Source organism: Pleurodeles waltl, chromosome 7 (assembly GCF_031143425.1).
Source record: "Pleurodeles waltl isolate 20211129_DDA chromosome 7, aPleWal1.hap1.20221129, whole genome shotgun sequence".
Lineage (NCBI taxonomy): Eukaryota > Metazoa > Chordata > Amphibia > Caudata > Salamandridae > Pleurodeles > Pleurodeles waltl.
The window spans coordinates 1,293,343,784-1,293,371,698 of record NC_090446.1 but is presented as its reverse complement, the minus strand read 5'-3'; the positions used below and the strand labels follow the sequence as shown (position 1 = coordinate 1,293,371,698).

Here is a 27,915-nt window from a genome sequence, read left to right as displayed (position 1 = left end):
AAGGAGGGTTTGCCCAGAATAGGCATGGTAATGCCCCCACCCATCCAAAAAAACAGGCACAGTCTTTCTGCCCCCCCCGGAGGAAGATGGGGGTTATTATCACTAGACAGCTGGGATCTCTTTTTTTTTTTTTTATAAAAAAAAGAAGTGGGGGCTGTCCAGAATGGGAAAGGCAATACCTCCACCCTATCCCCAAAAGTAGGCACAGTTTTTCTGCCCACGTGGTGTGCAGATGAGGATTACTATCCCTAATCTGCCCCCCAGGGGTAGAAGAAATCCTACAAAGCAACAGGGATTCTTTTTTATAGAAAGGTCTTGGGGTGGGGGCACGGCAGTGTCCCAACCCCAAAACATAGGCACAGTTTTTCTACCCCTGGGGGCATAATTGGGGTAATTACCCCCAATCTGCCCCAGAGGAGAGAAAGCCCACTAGATGCCAGAGAGTTTTGTTTTGTTTTTTTTAAGAGGGGTGGGGGCTATCCACCATGGGCATGGCCATTTCCCTATCCCAAATAAATGGGGTCAAAACCTTTATTACCTCTGATCAGCCTCCCAAGGGGGGGGGGGAAACAGACAGCCCACTAGACACCACAAAATAAAAAATTGAGGGGTGGTGACAGCCCGCCACCATTGGCATCTTAATGCCCCAGCCCAACTGAAGGTGGCAATGGTCTTTCGCCTCCCAAACCCCAAACACCCGTAGACTAAAGCATCTCATTCCAATGGCAAGCCAGAGGGAATTTGACTTTTTTGGGTGTTGATTTTACACATGGGCCAGGAGAGCTTGGCTAACTCCCAATATCGTCCCACTTGCAATGGTGAGCGGCTGCACTTTTTAAACCTGAGTACCTTGCCATCTAGAAAAACCTACCTGACACAGACCCTTCTGAAAACTAAACATCTGGGGGAGTCCAGGATGGCTTGCTTAACTTGCATCCCACACCATTTACCCACAATGCCCTGCAAACCTCCAACTTTGCCTGAAATTACACATTTTCCCTACATTTGGTAGATGAAATTTCCAGAATTCTCTGGAATCCACAAAATTCCTACAACCAAGCATTGCCCCATATGTACTGATACAAACTCTGCCCCACTTGTGTGGGTGCCCAAAACAGAGTCAGCCTAAACATGTATGAAAAATAAACTGCCCTTTTGGACCTGCTCAACTTTTATACGTTTTTGGCCCTTGCCTGTCACAGGCACTTGGCTCAACTACACAAGTGAGGTATCATTTTTATTGGGGGACTCAGAACGCTGGGTGGTAGGAAATTTGTGGCTTCCCTCAGAACCCAGAAGTTTCCATCACAGAAATGTGAGGAAAATGTGTTTGTTTTAGACAAATGTTGAGCTTTTCAAACGCTTCTGGGTAATAGAAACTGATAAGAGCCATTCAAGTCACCCAATCCTGGATTCCCCTGGATGTCTAGTTTTAAAAAATGTAGAGGCTTGCTAGATTTACATAGATGCTAGCTGAACTAGGGTCCAAAATCCACATCTAGGCACACTGCGAAAAATGGGGTTCGTTTTGGGTAGAAAAATTGGATGTATCCACGTTGTGTTTGGGGCCATTTCCTGTCGCAGGCACTAGGCCTACCCACACACGTGAAGTACCATTTTTATAAGACTTGGGGGAATGCTGGAAGTTCATGGCTCCCCTCAGATTCTAGAACTTTCCATCACAGAAATGTGAGGTGAATGTGTTTTTTTACCCAAATGTTGAGATTTGCAAGGGATTTTGAGTAACAGCCTCGTGAGAGCCACACAATTCACTCCATCCTGGATTTCTCTGGGAGTCTAGTTTTCAAAATGTACAGGTTTTCTAGGTTTCCCTACGTGCCGGCTCAGCTAGGACCCAAAATCCACAGCTTGGCAAATTGCAAAATTCAATCACTCAGTCGATCAAGGGGGTCTTGTAAATCATGACTTATCACCCAGGGGGGTCTCCCGGCGCTGGTGGGTTTCCAGGAGCCTCGGCCGGATGGCGATGGCGATTGAAAAGCCAGGTATTGAGCTGTTTTCTGAAGTCCTTCAGAGAAGGGGCGGTGTACAGGTGGAGGGGAGGTCGTTCCGGGACTTGGCATCAAGGTGGGAGAAGGAAGGACCTTTGAGGCAGTTGCAACAAATACGGGGGACTTGGGCCTAGCGGATGTGTGGCTAAGCGGAATTCTCTGGGCGGTCGGTGGAATTTAAGGTGGTTGTTGATGTAGCGGGTCCAGAATTGTGGAGGGCTTTGTAGGCGTGCGTGAGGAGATTGAAGAGGCATCTTTGCTGGATGGGGAGCCAGTGGAGAGCCCTGAGGTGAGGGGTGATGCTGGTTCTTCTGGGGAGGTCGAGGATGAGTCTTGCTGCCGTGTTCTGGATGGTCTTGAGACAATTCAGGAGCTGTTTTGTGGTTCTGGCGGACAGCCCACTGCCGTAGTCGAGTTGGCTGGGGATGAGGGCCCGGGTGACTGTCTTCTTGGTTGAGATGAGGATCCATCGGAAGATCTTGCGGAACATCCGCAGGATGTGGAAGCAGACAGAGGAGACGGAGTTGATCTGTTGCTTTATGGTTGAGTGTCCAGGATGATTCTGAGGTTGCGTGTGTGGCTGGTGGGGGTGGGTGGGGCACTGAGGGCGACGGGCCACCACGTGTCGTTCCAGGCGGAGGATTTGTTCCCGAAGATGAGGACAGCTGTTTTGGCAAAATTGAGCTTGAGGCAGTTAGTCTTCATCCAGGTGGCAATGTCGGTCATGGTGTTTTGGAAGTTGGTTCTTGTAGTGACGGTGTCGTCTGTGGGGGATATGGAAAAAAAAGGATCCGTTTTGGGTGGAAAGATGTGATGTGTCCATGTTGCATTTTGGCCCGTTTCCTGTCAAGGGCACTATGCCTACCCACACAAGTGAGGTACCATTTCTATCAGGATACTTGAGGGAAATGCTGGGTGGAAGGAGTTTGTGGCTTCCCTCAGTTCCCAGAACTTTCCATCACAGAACAGAGAGGTAAATATGTTTTTACAGATAGATTTTTAGTTTTGCAAGGGATTCTGGGTAATAGACCCTGGTAAGAGACACACAAGTTACTCCATCCTGGATTCCACTGGGTGCCTATTTTTAGACAATGTATAGGTTTGCTAGGTTTCTCTTGGTGCTGGCTGAGCTAGGACCCACAATCCACAGCTAAGCACATTGCAAAAAAGGGCCAATTTTGGGTGGAAAAATGTGATGTGTCCATGCTGGGTTTTGGGCCGTTTCCTATCACTGGCAGTAGGCCTCCCCATACAAGGAATGTACCATTTTTATCAAGAGATTGGAGGAATACTGGGTGAAAGGAAGTTTGCTCCTTCAGATTCCAGACTTTTTCATCACAGAAATGTGAGGAAAATTTGTTTTTTCAGACACATTTTGAGGTGGGCAAGGGATTCAGGGTAACAGAACCTGGTGAGAGCCACACAAGTCACCCCATCCTGGATTCCCATTTTTAAAAATGTATGGTTTGCTGAGTTTCCCTGGGTGCTGACTGAGCTAGAGCCCAAAATCCACAAAAGGATCAGTTTGTAGTGGAAATAAGTGCTATGCCCATGTTGTGTTTTGGGCCGTTATCTGTCGCGGGCACTAAGCATACCCACACAAGTGAGGTAATATTTTTATCAGGAGACTTAGGGGAATACAGAATAGTAGAACAAGTGTTATTAGCAATTGTCTTTCTCTACATTTGTGCCTTCTAAATGTAAGATAGTGTGTAAGAAAGAAGTCGTTTTGAGAAATGCCCTGTCACTCACATGCTAGTATGTGTATCTCCAAATGCAGAAATGTGCAAATAGCCACTGCTTCTAAATTCCATATCTTGCGCTCATTTGGGAAATACTTATGTTTCCTTGATACCTATGTATCACTCTTCACATTTAACCAAATGATTTACTTTATACCCGCTACACAATGAAAAATCATTGTACGGTGCAGCTCGGTTATTGGCTCTAGGTACATACGGTGCTTGCTTGGTGAACCTACAAGCCCTATATATACCCGCATCCAGAAGGGTCTAGTGGGAATAACACTGTATTGCTTTTGCAAATCTGCTATAGTTAGAAGTTAGAGGTGAAAATATAGACACAAGTGGCTGTTTTTTCCAACTCAATTTCAATATTGTTTTATTTCAACTGTTACTTTCTATAGGAAAACCTTGAACGGTCTACTCAAATGACCCCTTGCTGAAATTGGAATCTTGTCTACTTTACAGAAATGTATAGCTTTCTGGGACCTACCATTGGTTTTACACCCATTTCTACCACTAACAGGAAGGAGAATGAAACCACAAACATAGGAAAAATGGGCTATGTTCCAGTAAAATGTCAAAATTGTGTTGAAAAATGTTTTTTTTATTTTTTATTTTATTTAAGTCTGTCTGTTCCTGGAAGCGGGGAAGATGGTGATTTTAGCACCACAAAAACTTCGCTGATGCCATTTGCAGGGAAATAAAACAGACACTCGCTTATGCAGCGTTTATTTCCCAATTTTTTCCAAAAAAACACAAAGTTTAGCTGTAATTAGGCTAATTTCTCAGTCCCCTCCAGGGGAATCCACAAACCCTGGGTACCTTTAGAATCCCCAGGATGTTGGAAAAAAGGACGCAAATTTGGCATGGATACCTTATGTGGGCAAAGCATTATGGGGGCCTAAGAGTGAACTACCCCAAATAGCCAAAAAAGTGCTTAGCGCTGGTGGGGGGAGGTCTAGCAACGAAAGATGACTGTTTACTACATTGAGAATGTTGACTCTTTGCTGAAGTAACATGTTTTGCAGATTATGAACTGCCTTCTAACTCCTTAGACAGCAGACATTTTGGCACGCTCACCATTTTACTCATGATCCAAACATTACTTTTGTTAATTCAGCCGCCTGATTACCAGCTCTTACAATTCTCATAGGCTCAAAAAACATAGATTCTCCAGATCTAACCAATTTACCTTTCTTCACAAACACCTACTCTCCTACTATCAAAGCAGACACTCCTTACTTGATTTATTTTTTAAGTTGGTTGATTCCCCTCCCTCAGAGAATCTCTTGTCTGAATTACCTCTATGCAATACACTTCCTACTTCATCTTTAAGATCCAACATCCACGCGTGTCCTAAATTATAAAATGGAGTTCTTACCTTCATTTTTTCGAAAGGAGATCCCTCTTCAGCCAATCTTGGTGTGGTGCGATAACTTTACAGTAATTCATTTATAGCTGACCAACAAATTTATCTATTGACAATAGCTATTTGTAGACCCTCATTCAGCACTCTAATCTACCTTTCTACAATACCATTACTTCGAGGGTAATACACTGATGTTCTAATATGTTCAATACCACAACTAGATAAAAATGAAGTCATTTCTCTAGATGTTAATTGAGTACCAATGTCAGTTACTAAAACTTTGGGAAATCCTTCTCTTTCAAAAACCTTCTCTCATGAATTCAATTATACATTGGCATGTCACAGTTATTGACAACTTTTACCTCAGGCCACTGAGAAATTTGAATAACTAACTTTAGACAATATACTTGGCCCTTTGATATAAGCATATTGGGTCTACTAAATCCATAGATAACCTCTCCCATACCCTCCCAGGTAGAGATATGAGACTCTTGATATACTCAATTTGTTCTGAGATTTGTCACTCCTTGCACACTTTATACATGACTGTACTTTTTCTTCCACACATCTGTCTACACTGGGACACCAGAAATAGCTCCTAATCTTTCTCTTCATGCTAGTCATTCCTAGATGTCCCTCATGAGCCATGTGTAAAACTATCTCTCGAAGTTTTGGGAACGACCATCTCTACCACAGTGACAGATATGAATGAAGGCAGTCAGGGAGTTAACCAAACAAAAACAGAAACCATGCGGGAAGGGCCAGCTAAGAATTTTAATCAGTTTAAATGTTTCAATTGTGGCAGTTCCACTTATTTATAGAACAACAAAAATTAATATGCCCATAATTCTGTTTGTAGGGGTTGTGGGAAAAGGGAGCAATTTGCTCGCACATGTAAAAACACCAAGATTCATGAGGTGACAAAATGGTTGAGGTTAGCCAACAAGTTATCTTGCGAGCCATATCTTCCACTGGACGGAAGTGACAAACAGGAGGAATTGATGAGGATCAGATCAACATGACTGAATGTGACATGATGATAGGTGGTAAGAATCTTATAGTCTTAACTGATTCAGGTTACCTATTCATCTTGGTGAGGGAGAAGATATGGGTAAAAACATACAGCACTGAGAACATCACATTCTTACCACCTGACATAAATCTGGAAGGGAACAGTGGTTTGAAGATTGATTTAATTGGTTACGTGGTAAGAACATTGAATTCAAGGGCAGAGAGACTGTGAGGAAAGCTTTTGTAGCTAAAAGAGGTGACAACCTCCTCGGGTGGTGTCACCAAAGAAACTCAGTATCATTCTTAGCCCCAATTTTTCTGAGCAAGTCCTTTTGGTGACAAACATTAGTGAAGGTTTGGAACTGGTGAGGGCTCCCTGCACAAGCAGATAGTATGCTTCCGGCCAGGGAGGGTGAAATAAGCTTTCAAAGCTGGTGTGGAAAGGTGGCAGGAAACCAGACTCTGTTTTTTACATTTTGCCAGAGGTGAGGGAAAGTGTTTTTGTGGGTGATGTAGAATGGTGGTAGGACTCCACATATTGTTTTTTTCTTAACATTGAATGAGGTGGGACAGGGTGTGTGGGAAGGTATCTGGAAACAAAGTTTCCGTTTACATTTTTGTCTGACCCCTTACCATTGGCAATATTACAGTGAATGTACACTCCAGAGGAGAGATTGAGATTTGCACCAAAACAGGAAAGCCATGGGGCCACTGTAAGAAAACAACACATAGAAATACCCTATGTAAATATATCAACTTTGCATGTAGTCTGATTAACTTTGTGTACATGTGCACATATTCTACACAAGGCTTGCTTTTTACGAAATATCTAATTTTTAAATGTTTACAAAGTTGCCAGGTAATGTTTACCAAGCCATACATTCACACGATTGATAAACTATGTATCTGGAAAATGTAACGTACTCAGGGGGTCTGTGACTGCTTAGAAAAATACATAATATTAAGATATTAATAAAGTGGATATAAAGAAAAAGAGCCTGATTAAAAAAAGTTAAAAACATTCTGTAAAGTGGAAAAATTTGAAATTTGAAGCTAAATATAACATTAGTAACCTCAGATTGATTCGTGGGAGCAGTGCAAGTGATTCAAACAGAATATAGTATGGACGATGAGTAGTCCCTCATAACTGTTTTGCTATTCAAATCAATGTAAATGCTTGGGCCGGGGTCCTCTGCTTCCAGAAATAACTCAGTGGTGGTCCCCAGGTTCCAATAATGATTCAAGTGGTGGTCTGCAGGTACCAGTGATGATTAAGTGGGATCAACAGAAGTCAAAGGGTTAAGAACCACTGGGGTAGAACATCTGAATCAGCTGCTTAAAATCTCGTTTGCAGCAAGCCCCCAACTGGACAGTACAATCAAGCTGGAGCCATGTGTCCAAGCAATTAATCAATTAATGTTCATTGGTTTTATGGTGTGTGTGTGTGTGTGGTTTGTTTGAACTTATAACTATGTACAATTAGACCTCAGAATCTGGATTATACCTGAAATAATTTGAAAGTATGAACATAACAAAAAGATGTTTCATATTGGGAAGTGTAATCCTTTGATCACTGAATGAGCACCCCCATTCACACTGCATACACTCAGTAAACAGAGCCCAATTGTGATGTGCATTTACCCAGAATGAGGCAGTGGGAAGTTTCCCCATTGGGGAGCAGGTAAAAAGCTTAAACTCCAGTACTGTTTATAAGCGGCCACCAATGGATAGTAGTTTCAGAGTCATTCGAGGAAGTCACCCATGTTAAAAAGAGTTTAGCACTATGTGAGAAAGACAAAAAAAAAAAAGAATGTGAAGCAGTTTTTAGGAGACTCGTCAAATTGTCTCCTACACAAGAAAGCATTCACAATCTGTCAGAATACGAAACTGTGGACACTGAGCCACAGACTACTAACCCTAGAATGACCCAGGGTACAATGGGCACACCACTACAGTTGCCATCTTTCTCATTTCAGCTATTTTGGTGGCTAAGCAGGAGTCCCACATTCAGAAGTGAGCTGCGGAGGAACAGCAAATGTTATTTGCTCATTTCAGGACAATGCAAATTACTGAACTTTTGTAGCCCAGAAATAGCATATCAATTTGCTCAAAGTGGCTCATTACTCAGGAGAAGTGGGACATAGGGCATTGCCAGGGCTGTGACAACCAAGAGCTGTTTCAGCTCTGATACTGTGAACATGATTTGTGTTGAGGAGCGTTTGGGGGCAGTATGTATTTATAAGGTAATTGGTTGGGAGGAGCTCCAGTGTCCTGAACAGGTGCTGGTGTCCTGTACTGTGCCTGATCTGTGCAACTTCAGCCACATTGAGATCAGGCAGTAGGCATGAAACCTTTATATTGTCCACACTATGTCAATGTCCAGGTAGCCCCTGGAAACATAAGCACTCACTAAGGATGCCCAACGATGCTGAAACCATTCTAAGGTTGGTCGTCTTCCTAGCAGCCCAGGCTTGACTGTTCTTATTGTAATAGGACCACATCTAATTTGCTCATGTCTGTATCATGAAAAAACAATTTTGGGGGGATTGGGCTCACACCTGGGATAACATCCTTGGTCCCTGAGAATGTGGATTCATAAACATATATGATTTAATGATTCCTTATGTACTGTAGGAACGTAAACGACATATGTGCCTAATATATTTTATTAATCAGTTCCAATATTGTTTGTGTACCCGTTTGAAGGGCACTAAAGCATTAGCATCATTGCACATTTACAACGATTTTAAAACAGTTTCCATTTTGCTATTCTGTGTTGTACATTGCATGACTTAGCTTAACTGTTCTAGTAAGCGGATCCTAGTTCTGAATTTGGCACACTGAAGCGAGGATTGCAGAAAATAGTAGAGTTAGCCTTTTTCTCGAGAAACATGGCTCAGCTTCTTAAAACCTAACATTCTTCCCAAAAAAAAGCTTGGCACAAACTCATTAGTGCCTCTCTGATGGTTTATAAATGTCTCGTGCTCTGCTTTCACTTACATGCATTGACAACAACTATAAATATAGCACCAAAATGTATATACAGTATGTTAGCATTGCATTGCTCGATGTGACCAGGGGCTAAGGTCTGGTACGTTGATTAAGTGTTCTGCCTTTAAATGTTTATATGCTTGCTGGCTATTTTGCATTAAACATGTGTTATACGTCTATGCACGATTCCAAGTGCGTTTTCTTTTAAAGCCCAAATTTGAAATTCTACTTGTGAACAAAAGGAAAATGGGCAGTTGTATCTCATTTCAAACTCTGAGTTTCACTTACAGGAGTGCAGGAGGGATGTTTAGAATCGATAAATCTGTTGGAGAATCTCTTTCCCTTAATCCCTTCGCTGCCAGGCCTCTTCCCCCTCAGGTGCCAGGCCTTTTTTTTGGCTATTTGGGGCAGTTCGCACTTAGGCCCTCAAAGTTTTGTCCACATAAGCTACTGATGCCAAATTTGTGTCCTTTTTTCCAGCATCCTAGGGATTCTAGAGGTACCCAGAGTTAGTGGGTTCCCTTGAAGAAGACCAAGAAATTAGCCAAGAAAAAACAAAAATTTAGTTTTTTTTAAAAACAAATGGGAAAAAAGGGCTGCCGAAGAAGGCTTGTGTTTTTTCCCTGAAAATGACATCAACAAAGGGTTTGCGGTGCTAAAATCACCATCTTCGCAGCTTTCAAGAACAGGCAGACTTGAATCGGAAAACCCAATTCTTTAACCCAATTTTTCAACCCAATTTTGGCATTTTACTGGGACATACACCATTTTTACATTTTTTTATGCTTTTAACCTCCTTCCAGTTAGTGACAGGAATGGGTTTGAAACCAATGCTGGATCCCAGAAAGCTAAACATTCCTGAAAAGTAGATATAATTCTGAATTCAGCAATGGGTAATTTGTGTAGATCTTACAAAGGTTTCCTACAGAAAGTAAAAGCTGAAATTAAAAAATATTGACATTGAGGTAAAAAAGCAGCCATTTTTCTCCACGTTTTACTCTGTAACTTTTTCCTGCGATTTCAGATTTTTTAAAGCAATATAATGTTACGTCTGCTGGACTTTTCTGGTTGCGAGGATAAATAGGGTTTGTATGTTCATCAAGAACCTTAGGTACCCAGAGCCAATAAACGAGCTGCACCTTGCAGTGGGTTTTCATTCTATACCAGGTATACAGCAATTCATTTGCTGACATAGAAAGAGTGAAAAATAGGTATCAAGAAAACCTTTGTATTTCAAAAATGGGCACAAGATAAGGTGTTGAGAAGCAGTGGTTATTTGCACATCTCTGAATTCCGGGGTGCCCATAATAGCATGTGAATTACAGGGCATTTCTTAAACAGAAGTCTTTTTTACACACTGTCTTACATTTGGAAGGGAAAAAAGTAGAGAACGACAAGGGGCAATAACACTCGTTTTACTATTCTGTGGTACCCCAAGTCTCCCGATAAAAATGGTACCTCACTTGTGTGGGTAGGCCTAATGCCCGCGACAGGAAACACAACATGGACACATCACATTTTTACATTCAAATCTGACATGTTTTTTGCAAAGTGCCTAGCTGTGGATTTTGGCCTCTAGCTCAGCCGGCACCTAGGGAAACCTACCAAACCTGTGCCTTTTTGAAAACTAGACACCTAGGGGAATCTGAGATGGGATGATTTGTGGGGCTCTGTCCAGGCTATGTTACCCATAATCCTTTGCAACCCTCAAAATTTGGCCAAAAAAACACTTTTTCCTCTCATTTTGGTGACAGAAAGTCCTGGAATCTGAGAGGAGCCACAAATTTCCTTCCACCCAGCATTCCCCCAAGTCTCCCGATAAAAATGGTAACTCACTTGTATGGGTAGGCCTAGTGCCCGCGACAGGAAATATCCCAAAACACAACGTGGACACATCACATTTTCCCAAAGAAAACAGAGCAGTTTTTTGCAAAGTGCCTAGCTGTAGATTTTAGCCTCTAGCTCAGCCGGCACCTAGGGAAACCTAGCAAACCTGCACATTTTTGAAAACTAGAAACCTAGGGGAATCCAAGATGGGGTGACTTGTAGGGCTCTCTCCAGGGTCTGTTACCCAGAATCCTTGTAAACCTCAAAATTTGGCCAAAAAACACTTTTTCCTCCCATTTCGGTGACAGAAAGTTCTAGAATCTGAGAGGAGGCACAAATTTCTTTCCACCCAGCATTCCCCAAAGTCTCCCGATGAAAATGGTACCTCACTTGTGTAGTTAGGCCTAGTGCTTGTGAAAGGAAATGCCCCATCAAAATTATCAAATACAAAACTACCTGTTTTTGCGGGGTTACCTCATTTTTGGTCCTGGGCTCAGCTGCCATCTAGAGAAACCTACCAATCCCAGACATTTCTGAAAACTAGACACCGAGGGAGTCCAGGGAGGTGTGACTTGTGTGGATCCCCCAATGTTTTCTTACCCAGAATCCTCAGCAACCCTCAAATTTAATTTAAAACAAGTAGTTTCTTCTATGTTATTCTTTTGCAAGCCATATGAGTGGAAAATGCCATCTGTCAGTCTTCTCTCTAGGGGGCACAAGAAAAACAGGCCATCTGAAATAGTGCGCTTTCATCAGTAGTTGTGGTGTAGAAATTCCTGATGCATCTTACACATGAACTGCTTAGAGAGACCAGAGGCAGCCTTTAAAAGATAGGCCGCTCTTGACTTCACTCTCTGGGATAGTCAACTTTCTCTCTGTGTTCCTCACATGCTGGCCTCTTGTCCTGGACAGAATCTTATCTTGTACAGCAAAGCATGCTTTTTCCCTATCACAACAATAAGAAGGCTTTTAGCCACTTCAGGCAGACAATCAAATTCACCAAGACTCCAAGTGATGTCCACTCACCTCTGGGGGACTAACTGTCAGGCAGATATCATCCCTGTTTAGACAGCAGCTCTTTTAGTGCTCTGTGAAACCCTCCCTTCCTTGGCCATGAACATGGACTTTGGATCAACCTTCATAACATTTTCTAGTTAGAAGGTTTGGATCTAACTGTCTAAGGATTCAGAATTGGTTTGGGGTGGTCTTCTTTCAAATGTTATTTTCTGGCTGTTTCCAAGTCATAACCCTTGTACAAGGCTATAGTTTTGCAGCAGGTAGCAAAGGGGATGGATCCAAGGAGGTGTGTCCAATATAAAGCGTTAGGTCTCTGCACCTAGATGTTGTCAGCCTTCTGGAAGCAATAATTAGAGACAGATGAAAGGGAAAGACTTCCCTTCATCGTTAACAGAAACTGCAGTCCCACCGTTCACGCCTGCCATCTACCAAATGGCACTGCTCAGCAAGAACTGTTAAGCAGTCCTTTGCTAACCAGGTCCTCATTTGTTTTGTAATGTTGCCCTGCCTCCACACTCCTTCACTTCAGTGTCTGGGTTACCACTCTATAGCCAAAGGAATGCTGACAGTACATTTCTGCTGTCTGTGGAAGCTGTCCTCATCCTCCATCTTGTGGTGTGCTAAATTAGGGGCGTCTAAAAGGGATCCTACTTTCCCCTGTACTCAGGCTCACACAACACACAGAGTCCTACTATTTACTTGTGCTACATACTCATTGCATATACATACACACTCAACATGCATGCAGGATATCAGGGCAAGGTTCTGGGTTTCACTTAACAGCAGCACTTTACAGAAAGGCCAGTAGACTTGCCCCTCTTTGACACAGAGAAAAAAGCCTTACATACTACTGATTCAAAAACATGGTACTCTGCCACCACTGCTCTATGTGATGCACCCATGACGTGGACAGTCGCCTAAGGCCCACAGTGAGGTCCCGCTTGGTAAGCACCTTACCAGATAAAGGCTAAGGCCACTGTATAGATGCTAGATAGACCAGTTTCACAGACAGTTTATGTTAGACTTGTCTTTAAACATACAATTTATGTTAGACCTGCCCTAGGGAGTCTTCCCCCAAACGTTTTGCTTTTCTCCTACTGTTTTTATCTCATTATTATTGGCCTTAACCTGCACTTCACCCCTGCTAACCAGTGCTAGAGTGCAGTGTATTAAAAAAAATGTATTCACTTATAACTTTTACATGTCCTGGTAGCGAAAAACTCTTAAATGTGTTTTTCAATATTGCAATGCCTGCCTCTGACAAGGATAAAATCGGGTTAAATTATTGTATTTAATAGGCGATAAACTTTCAGTTGAGAGCAGGTAGGAATGTCAAGTTTGGTGTATAAAAAAACCGTAATATTAAATCCTGTCCATTGGTAGAGTAAGATTTTAAGTCACAATTCTGAAAATGCCACTTTTCTAAAGTTGGCATTTTCTTGTGCCAATCTTTTGGTGCCTGCTGCCTATTTCCTCCCCCATCTGTGGTGTGCTAAATTAGGTGTAGCTGGCAGTTGGTCTTTGTATATTGCATCAAGACAGTGAGACAAAGGAGTATAGATTTTGGCAGGGTGGGCCATCTTGGACTTGATGAGGGGGAAGAGATGTCACCTACCACACTTACACAACACAAAGGCTCACAAGGGGTTTCACAGTTGTCTATTGTGACCATAGACACACTGGGGCCAGGGCAGGGAGGCAGGAAACGCCTCTGGGGGTGGAAACCTCCAGAACCACCCTCTACTTCAAAGTGGACACCAGGTATAAATATTAGAACCTCAGACCCAATTCTTCAGTACACCTCAGGACTTTTGGAAGACACAGAAGGACGGCTTTGCTACTTTGCTACATGGACTGTTACCCCTCTGCCTCAGTGAAAAGATTGGACCTGCATCTTGAAGCCAGAACCACCAGAATGACTGAGGGCTAGTTGGCTGGCCTCCTGATCAGAGCCTCAGGACAGAAAAGGCTCCAACCACTTTGAACCCAGCACCTAGACTCAGGCTGCTGTGAGTCTCCCCTTTCCAAAGGGGTGCCTCCCCAGTCCTGGTCCCTTGGAACTGGGCCTGAAGGTGCTCAGCCAGCCCAGCTGTGGTCCGGTGGGCAGAACAGTTGCAGTACAACGTATCTCCTTGCAGCTCCCCTTATGAACCGCCACTGTGCGACGCATCCCTGATGCAGAACTTCTTTTTGCAACCTGCAGTCGCCTCCGAACTGCCCCTGCACAATGCATCCTCGACACAGACCATCGCAAGCCCATCATCGACGGTGATGCAGGACTCCACATTGCAGTTTCTTTGCAACTGCTGTTGCACGAAGCATCCTCACAACAGACATTTACCCCCTCATTGACAGTGCAGGACTCCGTATCAGAGCTTTGCAGCTCCTCTGAACCGACGCTGTGCAACACATCCTCAACAAAGAATCTTGCAACACTCTGTACCGAGGATTTCAATTTAAGGGACTTTGCTCAGCAGGCCTAACTTGGACCTTGTATCTGGCCTTAAATTGTGACTTTGTCCTGGTCTGGCACAACCAGATAACCACAGTTGGCGCTTAATGCTTTTAGGCACTATTTTCACATAAATCTTTAAAATTGCATATCTCCATTTCTGTTGATTGGATTTGTGTTGTTTTGGTCCCAAATAATATATTCAATGTTACTTTATTTCTCTACATTGGTGTGGCATTTTATTCCCTGGTGTTTACGATTTATTATTACTTGAAGTGTTGCACAAACACTTCACGCATTGCCTTTGAGTCAAGCCTATTGTGTTCCAAGCTACCAGAGGGTTAAACACGGGTTAATTTGGGGTTTGCCTGTGTTTCAGTAGGTTTTCACCACTCTCAACCAGTAACCCAATATCCAACAGTCGGGCACTCAAGGCAGGGGCAAACATCATTTACTATGTGGAGGACTTTCCTCCCCCAACAGCCTCATTATAATGAATATGTCAGCAATTATAAATATTATCAAAGAGAATAAAATTCTGTTCATTATTACGCTTAACTAACTAGTCTGAAATTCCCTATTTAATTTACAACATTATATTATGTTAGTTTATTGCTGAGCTATGTAATACCCCAGTAAACTGGAGAACAGAAGAGCTTTACTTCAGAGTCCCAACTGAAAGTATACTCAGTCGCGGCTGGTGACTCAGCATGGTGGTAGGGGGAGGCCAAACAAATGTGTATATATAAAAAGTATTTACTTACCTCGTCGCTGTGCTTCTCCCCCGTCGCCATCGCACTCCAGGCACAGGCTCCCAGCCTGCCCCGCGCAAATCATGACGCTGCTCAAAGCGGCGTCATGAGTGCCTGGAGCGCCCCAGCAGACACCAGCGCAAACAGTGTTTATTGTTGTTTTGTTTCTAAAGGTTGCAGCTACTGCTGCTGCTGGCAGGGGGCAACGCTCCTCCACCATAACGGAGCCGCCCCTGAGTATACCTTTTTTTCTCTCTCTGTCCCTTTCAATTTAGGGACAGATTTCACACGTTTCCTTTCTTAGTATTTAAACTGGCTGGGGGAAAGCCTACAAACTGAAAATCCAATGTTTGTAACAACAAGCTGAAAAAATACTTGGAAGGAAAGCCAAGCAGAAATATCAGTTTGTTCCTTTGCACCTTGTTTGCTACAGATGCTGAAGATTATTACCAGGTCATCCTGCACAGCTTATAGGTGCATCCACTGCTAATATTTAGCAAGTAAATTGACTTTTCCTGGTTGGCTGAAGCAGCATAAACCAGAAAACGTGGCCGTTTTGCACATACGAAAAGTTTAGCAGCCTGCACAAATATAAAGAACATAAACTGCCTTCTATTCTGATACTTACGTTTCAGGCCTAGCACATTTATGCTAAGTAGACACACATAAATACTTTATTTGATGAGCAAACACAGACTATGCTAAACATGCAGTAAGGCCTGAAATCCATATATAACTGCGTCACATGTACAATCCCTGCACACAGGACTAGACTTTATCTGTGGTGGTATAGTGAACAAAAACAAGTTGACTGGAATGCAGCCTCTAATACTTACCAGGGTCTTAGAATAATACCAGCATTTCACCAATCACTTTTTGATTTAATAGATGAGACGCCTTATGTGCAACAGGTGTGCAAATGCCAGTCCCATGTACTCTGTGGCAATGGAGTTCTGCAGGACCTCAAGGAAGATTTCCAAAAAAGATTGCAACCGGACTGGGGTTGATTCTGTTCCCTTCTAGAGGGTACCTGTCTTTGCAGATAGTGCTCGAGTTTTCCTCTCGGAACAGGAATAAATCTGACTTGCCTATGGTTGGTCTATCTGAAGTGGCATGATGGACTCAAATGTATTAATAAATAATGACCCATAGCTGTGATGAATTGAATTATACTACCCACAACTTTTTTGTTTTTTCTAAGCAAAATGATTTCTGTGCGATGGGCATGCCTGCATGTAGGGCCCATGTTTGCTCCGCTATTGGCCTCAAACTACAGCTTACTTAAATGCTCAAAAAAGTCGAAACTGGTCTGAAGTTGCTTGTCTTTCCTTATAGAGAGTACTTATTCTGGCAGTTCAGGCTTGGTTTCTGCTATTGGAGCAGGACGGAGTGTGTTTAGAATATGGCTGGTTTATGTCTGGGATGGAATATTGGGGGAAAACGCAATAGACTGGAGTGCAGCTAGCTCCAAGTAATCACCAGTGGCTGATAGTAATTCATGCATTTCATCCATCACTTTTTAGATAAGGGGACAGAGTCATAGGAATAACTTTTAAATATGTGAGTTGAGAATACTTGTACAAAACTATCACTTAGCATACGTGCTTCTTAATTCAGTGTTATGGTGTGCCTCCTTAATGTTAAATCTACCACAGGTTAAAGAAATACACTTTTTGAGTTTTGATGAAACTTCACCATATTTAACGTGGTTTGTTGAATGATACACAAAACGAGTATTTTTAGTGCTCGGCTCGTGCACAAACTCTAAGATCCGAGGAAGTCCCTTGGCTTGGCACTCCTTGTTAATTTGTTGGCTCACCCCCTCCCATGGGCATCCGCAGCAATATTTTCAGGGCGGGGCATAATTTTAAATGGGGCCGCATACTAACTAGTGCAGGCACTACTACTACTAGTGCACTACGGCAGCCGTAGCTTAATGCTGCACTCTGAGCCTGCACACCAAACTGTTCCCAAATCCGGGGAGGGGGCAAGCGCCCATAGCCCACCACTGTCTAAAAAATGCACTCTACTAGTCACAGTCGTTTCCACGCACCTCCAAATAAACATAACTTAATGGCTTCAAACAGTTATAATGGAAACTGTTTTTAAATCTGCATTTAGAATCTTCGTCGCTTATAAGTGTTCCTTACTTAAAAGACACGTTTACTCACTTAAAGTTGTTGCGTACAGCAGCATGGAGCATAGCGAAGGACACTGCTACAGAAGCATTAGCGTTTTAGTTTATTAAAACCCAGTAGGCGTTAGCCAAAGGAGCAAGCTGCCAATGGGCGGGCTCGTTGCTGACGTGCTGCTCAGTTGTTTGTCTGAGCAAGCCGGTAAAGGTTGGGTGTCTCGCGCCGTCGTCGCACGGCTGGACGACCGAGAAATGGGGTCACCGGAAGCTGCCGCGTGACCTGAGGGGCGGCGAATAAGCAGCCGCAGCTCACGCTTGACCGGGAACCCGACACCGGTGAGAGGCTTTTATCAGTTCTTTAGAGTAGTGTTCGGCTGCTGAAGGGCGGGACAATTAAAGGGGTGGTGGGCGTGTCTCACCTTAAAGGAGCAGGCACACATTAGTCGGATTTAGTGTGGCGGACAATAAATGTCTACCTTTCACGTGACCTGCATGTTTTGATTTTCTTCTCTGACCACGTGGGCAAACAATAGTGTACACGGTTTGAGAAGTAAAAACTAGGACAGGCCATGCATAAACTTAGGACTTTAGCCTTACTTCTATGACTGGCTTTGTCCCATTTTTTTTCGTAACCTTGTACACATGTGTATGTATGTATATATATATATGTGTGTATATATATATATATATAAGCATACACATACACACATACAAGCTACGCTTACATACCATTACCTATGGCAGGACCTCTATCCTGAGCCCTCCTCCCCCACCCCTCTGCTGCAGAATACATGCAGCCACCCTTCTCCCGTGCTACCTGAAAGAAACAGTTAAATTACGTAACGAAGGTATACGTTTTAATTGTCCATTACATGATGACTACACCTTTCTCCCAAATTATGTTATAAAACGCTATTATTTTAGCTCATCGTGATATCTTGTTGCTCATAGTATGAAAAACTAAATGTGAATATCACGTTGTCCCTGCCTATTCCTGTTGCACTTGCACATCTAAAAACCAACACTGTTGGGAAAATCCTGAGAAAACCAGGGCACAGGACAAGGGTACATACGGGTAGATAGCGTCTACCCACTATTTCACAGGGTGGATGCTCTCTACTCTCCAAATAAATTATCAGACACCAGTGCCTGCACATTGTCTGCTTTCATTCCTAGCAGCAGTGTACAGGCAGGAGGAGATTTATCAAATTTCATCTGGACCCATAACAAACCGCAAAGTTAAGGGAGCATCAGGTCTCCTTTTGACTTGATTGAGAATCCTGGCTGAGAGCTAAGTTGAACCCCACATCTAAAAGCAGTGGAGAGGAAACAAAGGCACACAGCTTGTTATCACTTCAAAGGGAGGCACACTTTTGACTTTGTTCAGTCTCTGTGTATAAGATATGCATGAATTGCAGGAATGTCAGACGTGTTGGTCTGTCCCAGTAGTTATACAAATAATAATTTAATCACCACTATTTTGTTTTATATCTTTCATAGTACTCATCCTAAACCAGGGTGTCAGAGTGCTTAAGATCAAATTTACACATGAAACATTGACAATAAATCGTGTGTGTGTAAATCAATGTACAGTATGTGTTGCAAACAAAAGTGAGGGTTACAAGGTGTAGGAGTCAAATGTTCTTCAAATCTCACTGTGCTGTATTACAAGGATTACAATTTATGAACTGTGAGTACAAAAAGACTTTGGGAAAGCAGTAACCCACTTACCCATCTACATAAACTAAAAATCTGTCATCTGCATGTCACATGATGTCCTTTGCAGGAGCCATAACCCTCTATGCTACTTTGATTAAGACTGGGACTACACAAATCAAAGATTTGTCCAGCAGGTGCTTTAACCTCAGAAGATATTTTTAAATGCAGACTTTTCAACCAGTTTAGCAGAACAGATTTACTTTAAGATTTCTCCTTGTTGCCAGTTTCTTTGTGGGAGAGTTGTGAACATTAAATGTATAATTTGAGGCCCAGATTTCGCGTTGTAGTTGTGTCAATTGTTTTGACATAACTCCATTGCCAAGTCTCATCTGTCAAATATTGTAATCCGCTTAAATGTACTCATGAAAGACCTGTTAAATATATGTGTGTGGTCTTAAGGTCCGATGTCACTTCTTGTGGTGTCACCTTCTGTGAGGTCATGATTTGTGATGCCACTTTCTGTGATTCCACCTGCAATGTCACACTCCGGGATGTAACATTCCATGATCCCACTTGCATACTACTTAACTTGGTTAGCCCCCAACTTCTTTATTTTTAGCACTTGGTTAGTCCCCCCCCCCCACCCCACCCCAAAAACTTCTTTTTTTAGGACTTGTGCAGAGAGAAAACCAAATGCATTTGACAAGTATATTTGTATCACTGGTGAAAGTAACTTTCAAGTAGGCTTCTAAACCACTACTATATGTGTTGTGGAAATAAATATTTGGAGGGTGCTTAAAAACAAAACCTTGACTCTGTTTTTTTTTTTTCCAGGTCCCGTTGAAATGCTTGGGGCACACGAGATGGAAATGTCTGAAATACAGACACCTACCCTGCAACATCCACAGCAAGCTGGCATCAGTGACCATCAATATGAATGTCGGGAGTGTGGAAAAGTGTTCAAGTGGTCTTCCAGACTCATCCATCACCAGAGGACTCACACCGGTGAGCGACCATACAAGTGTTCAGAGTGCCCCAAGGCCTTCAAAGGATCCTCTGCCCTGCTGTACCACCAGAGGAGCCACACTGGGGAGCGCCCGTATAAATGTGCAGACTGCGGCAAAGCTTTCAAACGCTCCTCGCTATTGCAGATTCACCAGAGTGTGCATACTGGTGTGCGCTCCTTTAAGTGCACCATCTGCAGCATGACATTCAAGTGGTCTTCTCACTATCAGTACCATGTGCGTCAGCACACAGGGGAAAGACCTTACAAGTGCAGCTATTGCGAAAAGGCCTTTAAGAACTCATCCAGCTTGCGGCGCCACCGGAACATCCACACTGGGGAAAGGCCATATGTTTGCACTGTGTGTGGGAAGGCCTTCACTCAGTCAACAAACCTAAGGCAACATCAGCGCATCCACACTGGTGAGCGCCCATACAAGTGCGAGAAGTGTGGGAAGTCATTCACTCACTCGTCCAACGTGTTGCTCCACCAGCGTACACATGCTGGGCTCTGCCCACACAAGTGTAACTTGTGTGGCAAGATCTTTATCTCAGATGCATTCCTCCAAAAGCATCTTCAGTCACATGCCATTGAGCAGGCCTTTGTGCAAGCAGAGTCTGATATTGATTGCACCCCTGCCGAGGTGTACTTGACCACAACAGATGCTTTGGAGACTGTTGAGATGCTATTTAAGTGTGGTGAATGTGACCTGACCTTTAGAAATGAGGACCTGTTGCTGAGCCACCAGCAGAGTCACGTAGTGCTAGAGGAGGAGCTATCAATTTGTGCAACGTGTGGGAAAGAAATAAAAAATACTGGAGGGCTCTCACGACATCAACATTGCCATTCCAATGAAAGGTCCTTTAAATGCTCCATCTGTGAAAAAACATTTGTGCAGCTCGCCAATCTTCTTCTGCATCAAAGGACACATACAGAGGAACAGCAACTTATCCAGACTGAGGCGGAGGTCACTTGCCCACAGTCTTCAGAGGTGGTGCAGCCTTCTACTACCCCTGCTACCCCCACTGAAACTGTTGACCGAACCTTTAAATGCACAGAATGCGGTAAAGCTTTTAAGGGTTCTTCAGGACTCCGTTACCATATGAGAGACCACACTGGGGAAAGACCATACAAGTGTTCAGAGTGTGGTAAAGCTTTCAAACGTTCTTCCCTGTTGTCTATTCACCAGAGAGTGCACACCGGTGTGAGGGCCTTCAAGTGTGCAGAGTGTGGCCTGACATTTAAGTGGTCATCACACTACCAATACCATCTGCGACTACACACTGGGGAGCGCCCCTACTGCTGCAGTGAATGTGGCAAATCTTTTAAGAACACATCATGTTTGAGACGTCACCGCCAACTTCACACTGGTGAACGTCCTTTTGCCTGCATGATATGTGGTAAGACCTTCACCCAGACATCCAACTTGCGACAGCATGAAAGAACGCATACTGGGGAACGACCCTACAAGTGTGAGGTGTGTGAGAAGACCTTCACTCACTCATCGAACCTACAGCTACACCAGCGTACACATTCTAGCGAACGTCCATTCAAATGCACAGTATGCAGTAAGGGCTTTGTCATGTCATCTTACCTCCAGCGGCACCTGCGTACCCATGCTCTGGACTCAAACAGAGCTAGCACCAATGAGGCAACCCAGCAAAATCGATTAACACAGAATATTCATATTGTGCCCAACACCCAGGGGGTTCAAGTAGTACCACACCTGCAAGCAGCCTTGGAGGTTAACCCACCTAGCACACCAAATTCGCAGACATACCTCTTGGTGCAAACTGCTCAGGGACTGCAGCTGATTCCTAGTATTCAGCAGAATTCCCCAAAGCTAATCCTGCTGCAAAGTCCCCAGATCATACCGGCACCAAAGACTATGCCCATCATGCAAAATAATGCAAACTATGTACTTGTGAAAAACAACTCACCTCAGATTGAGCTACAAAAAAAGCCTACATGCAGACGCAGCAAGCCGAAGAAGCAGATCCTTCCGAAAAATACAGCAAGCAGCCAGAACTACTTTCTCGTGCCAAATCCTGGGCAGACAGTGTCTAGTTTGCAAGCTTGCCAGAATGTGCAGTATCAGACCATTCAAAGTAGTTCCCAGGTTGCAGGTCATCAGACAGGCCAAAATGTAATTGTGTTGCAGAACGTTCCTGAGCAAACATCTAGTGAGATGCCTACCTTACAAATACAAAGCTTTGCTTCTGCCCAAAAGGTACCCAGCTTGCAGATGCAAACTGTACCAATCTGTAATGAAGTAACAAGCTTTAAAATAAAATCCACGTCCAACCCCCAACAAATACCAACACTTCAACTACAGCCACTGGCCAGTTCACAAGAAATGTCAGCCCTTCAGCTCCAAACATTGACTCCCTCCCCGGATGTGCAAAATTCGCAGCTCCATTCGGAGATGTCCAACATGCAAATGGAAAGTATGTCTGATTCTCAAGATCTCCCCAATATTCACATCCAGGGTCTTGACAACTCACCAGGTTCGCAGAGTTTACAGGAAAGCCAGAATCTAATTGTAGTGCATAATTCACCCGGTGATGAGCTACTGAGCACTGGAGAAGACCTAGAAAACATAGAAACAATGGAGGAGGTGCAAGATGTGCACTTTGAGACTTTGCAAACTGAAGAAGGTGTGCAAAACGTAATTGTGCTGCAGAATGAAGATGGCGATCAGACACGCCTGTGCATGCAGGAGGTAGACAGTATTCAGACTGTACAGGAACCAAATACACAGGAACTTCCCACATCCATACCCGGAGGCCGAAAGATGTTAATTATCCGCACTAGCCAAGGAGAACAGACCTTAGAGATTGTGGATAGCATACAGGGGCTGCAGAATGGGCAGGATGTACAGATGGTAGAAAACGTTCATTGTTTACAGGGCATCCAGAGCTTGCATTTAACACAGAACCCTCAGAACATGCAGCAGATGCCAAACACTCAGAATTCCCAGAACATACAGGTATTGCAGAACAACCCAAACCTCCAGTATGTACACAACACGCAGAACCTGCAGCTCGTGCAGAACAGTCAAAATGTGAATACGTTGCAGATCCTGCACAACCCTGGGCAAAATCTCCAAGTGCGGACAATTCCAAGTCACTCTGGCGTGCAGACCTTGAAAAACCAACAGGACTTGAATTTTCAGAATTCTAGCAGCCTTCTGAACCAGCACACATTGCAGCTAGTTCAGACTCCTGTACAGCATCAACCACAAGGTCTGCAGTCTTTCCAAATTGTTCAGACCGTCCCTAATGTTCAGTTGGTTCACACATTCTAAAAGATTTCATCAGTTGGTGGAATGAGCAATGTTTTGACCTCACCTCAGCGCAAGGGGACATCTCCCATCTGATCAGGTTAAAACATTCAGAGAACCACTGCAGCACGAGAAGGCAACCTTCTAAGGCTGCCAGCATCTCCCATCCAAAGACTGTAAAATCTACTACTTAAATCACTCTACAGAAGAAACCATACCCAAACTGGGGGATGTTCCATAGTAGGAATGTTTTCACTGTTTGTGGTTTTGTATGAAAATGTTTACGCCACAATGACCACTCCGTGAAAGCTGTTGGGAAATGCTTTAACTGGGTTCCACAGGGCATCTACCACGAAGGTTGTGTTGTGTTTATTGGCCAGCATCACCAACCATGTTCCCCTCATAGCAGACACATCTGCACAACGTACCTGCTCTAGGTAGACACTGACACACATTTTACAAAATTCTGTTCATTATGTATCTTAGCAACTTTTTCAGAAAGAGGGACACAACTGAGCTATTGATTCCTGCAAGTTCACCAGTACATCTACTCAAATAAGATTGACGGACTGGCAGAACATGATAGGCATATGGTCTGAACTAGGCACCTACTAGAGCAACTGAACCTATGTTGCTTTTTACTGCTTTTCTCTCTATCTAAAAAGAATTGTTCTCTTTTTGCTTTCTGATGCTGAGGGAGAACCTAATGACGGTGTGCTGCAAACCCTATTTTTTTGCACCAAGCATGCTGGGGTGAAAGGTAGGCATAATCTATTAAACATGTCTTATACTACACATTTTACCCATATATACAATTCCCCATGCATGCTTAAGATTAAAAATGCACCAAGATTTACATTGTTGGAATTAAAGACCACTTGCATAATCCTCAAATGTAGAACCTACCTTACACAACAATAGAAGGTGGCCCTGTCTTCCAGGGCCATTTTAATGAGAAGTTGGTTATCTGATGAGAAATATATTCCACTCGTAACATCAAGCAGCACTTTGACTTAGTATTGCATTTATTGTTAGGACATTTTTTGGGGGATTTTGTAGATGAAGTCTCTAAAATATTACTACGCTCCCTTGAAGTAATAATGCTTTCATTGAGTGTTGTTGGCTGTCTTGCACAACTAAAGAAGTCGCATTCCCACCCCCAGACTTTTTGGCACCTTTCTTTTCCTTTCACATTTGTTTCTGTGCAGCCATATTTTCTGTGCATTGGAAGACCGACTTCAAAATGTTGATAAAGGCATACCTTTTTGGTGGCAAATATTCTTTCACTTGATAATGTAATCTGCAATTGTAGGTGTTAATTATCCTATGTTTCCTTGGCCCGTGCTTGTTTGTCTAAAAGGCTGCTATTTGTTTAACTGGACACCGGGAATCATATGTGAGACTCAGCTGGCCAGGCCACTGTGCCAAGTGAGAGAAAGAGTAGTCTTTCATTTTCATGGTTTTAAATGCATTTGCGGTTTCTCTGTTGCACACATTAATTAAATTATATACTTACCTGAAACTCACTTTCTGCAGGTATTAAAGTCAGAGTGGACTGTCTTGGGATCTCATCTGCGGTTGTGATAACCTGGCAAGAAGTATTAGTACACATTTGTTGTGCTTATATTGGAAAAGAGACTAACAATGAACCGTTAGCTTTTTCCTCTTCTTTACGCACTTGGATGATAGAAACAGTACAGACCTCAGATTTCAGTGTGGGCATGTGCTGTTTCTTTCTTGCAGTAATAAACTAACCAAATTGATACATAAACTATAAATGCAGTAGCTGTTATTTTTAGTCAGAAACTGAATCCGTCATCATTTTGCAGTCTACCAACTGTATCCTCCGTTGTAAAAATCATAATACTAGTTTTCATCTTGTATGCCTTAATAATTTATTTGTAAAATAAATAGACTAATCTTTTGTGCCAGAGAGATAGAATGTTTGAAATGATTCTAGTTACCCATAGCACACCGCTGACATATCAAGATATGAAGCAAGATTCTACTTTTTAGAGGTGCATTTCAGAGAGAATGTATGATTTTGATTTGATTTTGATACACCAGCCTGTCACAGCAGTATAAAATATATTGTATGCTTTTGTGATACCAGCCTGTATCCTGCAGAGCTACTCGGAATGGGCCATAGATAGTTCTGCCTCCAATAAAGTGAGGCACTTGTAACGTCTGCTTGGGCTGCTTTAAAAGTGACATCTGAACGGCATTCAAAACCTGACATTCTGACTGACCAGCAGTTTGTTAACCTGTGTCAAAAAGACCTTGCTCAGCAAGAAAATGAAATTAAATATTTATAAAAGTATTATTTTTTTCCTTTTTTTGTTAGAAAGATAAAATAGTAAATATCTGTAGGCCGGAGTTAGTCTATTTATTGTTATGTAAAATCTCTTGGCTGTACTTTCAGTAATGTGAAAGTGGGCACTTTAGTTTGTGTGTTTAAACAGTTACCTGTAGAGCTGCTAATCCTTGCACACCAATTGTCCTTACACGTGTTTCTCCAAAGATGGAAGAATGTCCTTCAGAACTGCCTAGATATTGTAAGAAAGCTTCTCCTGTTCATTTTTACAGTCTTCCTCTTGATCGTTGCTCAAGCCCTCCTCATTCCATTTCCCACAAGAACCTTCACTATATGTGGTAAATTGGTAATTCTTTTGGTAGTCTTCTTACAGATTCGAAAGATTGAATGCTTGTAAAGCCAACTCCCTATGGACTATCTTATTCAGGTATAAGGTGCTCAGGTAGGAAGCGTACGTGACGTTCTTTATTGGGAGTCTTTGAATGTCAATATCCTCATTTCCACACTTTTGACATCCATCAACCTCTCAACTTAATATCTACTGTGCTCTCAGAAGCAGTATATTTTCCATTGGGAGCTGCAAAGGCTCTCTTTTGGTATCCTACTTGGGTAGGGCACAGCAGAAGCAGGTTCTCAGCAGGCCATTTAATCTTTCTATGTGCAACATGGATGAATGTCTGTCTTCTCATTCACTGCTTTTCAATAGACTACCATCATATTTGTCAAAGGAACAGAGTAACATCTAATTTGGGTTTCCAGTTACTGAGATACATAAAATCGAGGGTTCATGCAAAATACTAAAGCTGAAAAAAGTTTCAAAGATGGTTCCAGTTTATATTCTCATAGCAACTAGCTGGCCAGCATGTCAGGAGGGGCACCTGCAGCAAGGCTCTTGTGTACTTTTAAGCTCTAAGAACCTTTGTTTTGTATTTAAGCTCTAAAAAACTTTGTATTGTATGCACCAATTTCAGAACGAACGTACAATGCCCAGCGTGAAGATTGCAGTTGGCTACCAAGCAACACTTGGCTTGAGGTATCATAATACACATGCCATGGGCCTATTGGGCCGCTACTATGTTTGTGTTTTAACATATCTACTCAACACAACTATTTATAGCTTCTTTATGGTATTCATTTATTTCCAATGGGTGAAGAATAACCATTCGTTGGCAAGACTAGTGTAATCAGGCACCAGTCCATTGACATTTATGTAAATATGGACTATTGCAAGTTTGAAATCAAGACAGATCTCCAGTCATTGCTATCAATGCATAGAGTTTGCAGAGCTAACTAATGACTACCCAGAACTATGGAAAGATTAACTATCATACCAATCTAATAACACACACTGACTAAAACCATGTGTCGAAATAGAAGTTGCTTGTAAAACTGAGTAAACTGAGCATTCAATAGCTTTCACGTTCAAGATTATGCTCCATTGTTAGGGGAAAGCTTTCATTTCCATGAGTTAGAAACTTAGCAGTTGACTTACTACACCAGGAATATGACCATTTCCATTTTGCCCCTGGCTATTTGATGAACTCATAATAAATACTCATTGCACACTTAAATAATTACCTCTGAAAAGTAGATGTTTACAATTGGGGACTTAAATAGGAGATGCTCTTCCTAAATGTGTAAAAAATGTGTATATATAAACATTCTTGATACCGAAAGTATATTGGCAAAAACAATGCTGCATGCATACTAGATGGAGCCATGAACAGGAACACACGTTTTTTTTAATAGCACTGCAGGTTTGAGGAAAGGATTTACCAAAAGCAACAATTTCTTATCTTTAGTATATTGTTACATGCTAAAGTTAAGGGAAATGAATATGTATGAAACTGACTGAAGAGCACTTATATTTCTACAGTATTCTGCCCTGGTAATCCGATCTTATTTTATAATTTCCATATGTGTCATGATACTTATTTAACAAAAACTGTTTAATGTAGAAAACCTGAGATGACGCCAATGGCAGATTAAAATATAACTTGCTTAATTAAAGACCCTTTAATGTGAACTGCGTGTAAATTACTCTTCCACATCTTTGTAATGTGAAATGCTGTGTCCGAGTGCTCTTTGCCATCGTATAATTTCAACTGAGAACTCTAAGGTAAATTTATTTATTGAGAAAATTCCTTCATCCGTGACCTTATTGCAGCATTTCATTCTATGTTCAATCAACAGTAAGATGGTAAATATATTGGTTTGGAGAGCCACACCACATACTGTTCAGGAAACCTATTGACTAATTTAACACACCTTTTTAATTGCATTTTAAATGTCTATAAAGCTTAAAATGGAGCATTGAAGCTGACCTATGTCCAAGTTTCAAAATAT

General features: G+C 42.5%; 1 protein-coding gene and 1 long non-coding RNA gene across 2 annotated transcripts in view; one reads left to right on the top strand and one right to left on the bottom strand.

Annotated features, from left to right (window-relative positions):
- Positions 1-17,418, bottom strand: part of LOC138246194 (uncharacterized) — a 133,977-nt gene extending 116,559 nt beyond the window's left edge. Inside the window, exon 1 of the long non-coding RNA XR_011194237.1 lies at positions 17,348-17,418. This is a non-coding gene — a long non-coding RNA (uncharacterized lncRNA). The remainder of the gene's footprint in view (positions 1-17,347) is intronic.
- An 82-nt stretch (positions 17,419-17,500) lies between these two features.
- ZNF628 (zinc finger protein 628) lies at positions 17,501-27,583 on the top strand. The gene is made up of 2 exons (XM_069200530.1): positions 17,501-17,646; positions 19,804-27,583. The coding sequence occupies exon 2, from the start codon at positions 19,815-19,817 to the stop codon at positions 23,277-23,279; it is 3,465 nt and encodes a 1,154-aa protein (XP_069056631.1). The 5' UTR covers positions 17,501-17,646; positions 19,804-19,814; the 3' UTR covers positions 23,280-27,583.
- The last annotated feature ends 332 nt before the right edge of the window (positions 27,584-27,915 follow it).

What these genes read in the sequence shown, in the direction of transcription:
- ZNF628 (XM_069200530.1), top strand. Translation starts at nt 19,815, where the DNA reads ATGCTTGGGGCACACGAGATGGAAATGTCTGAAATACAGACACCTACC.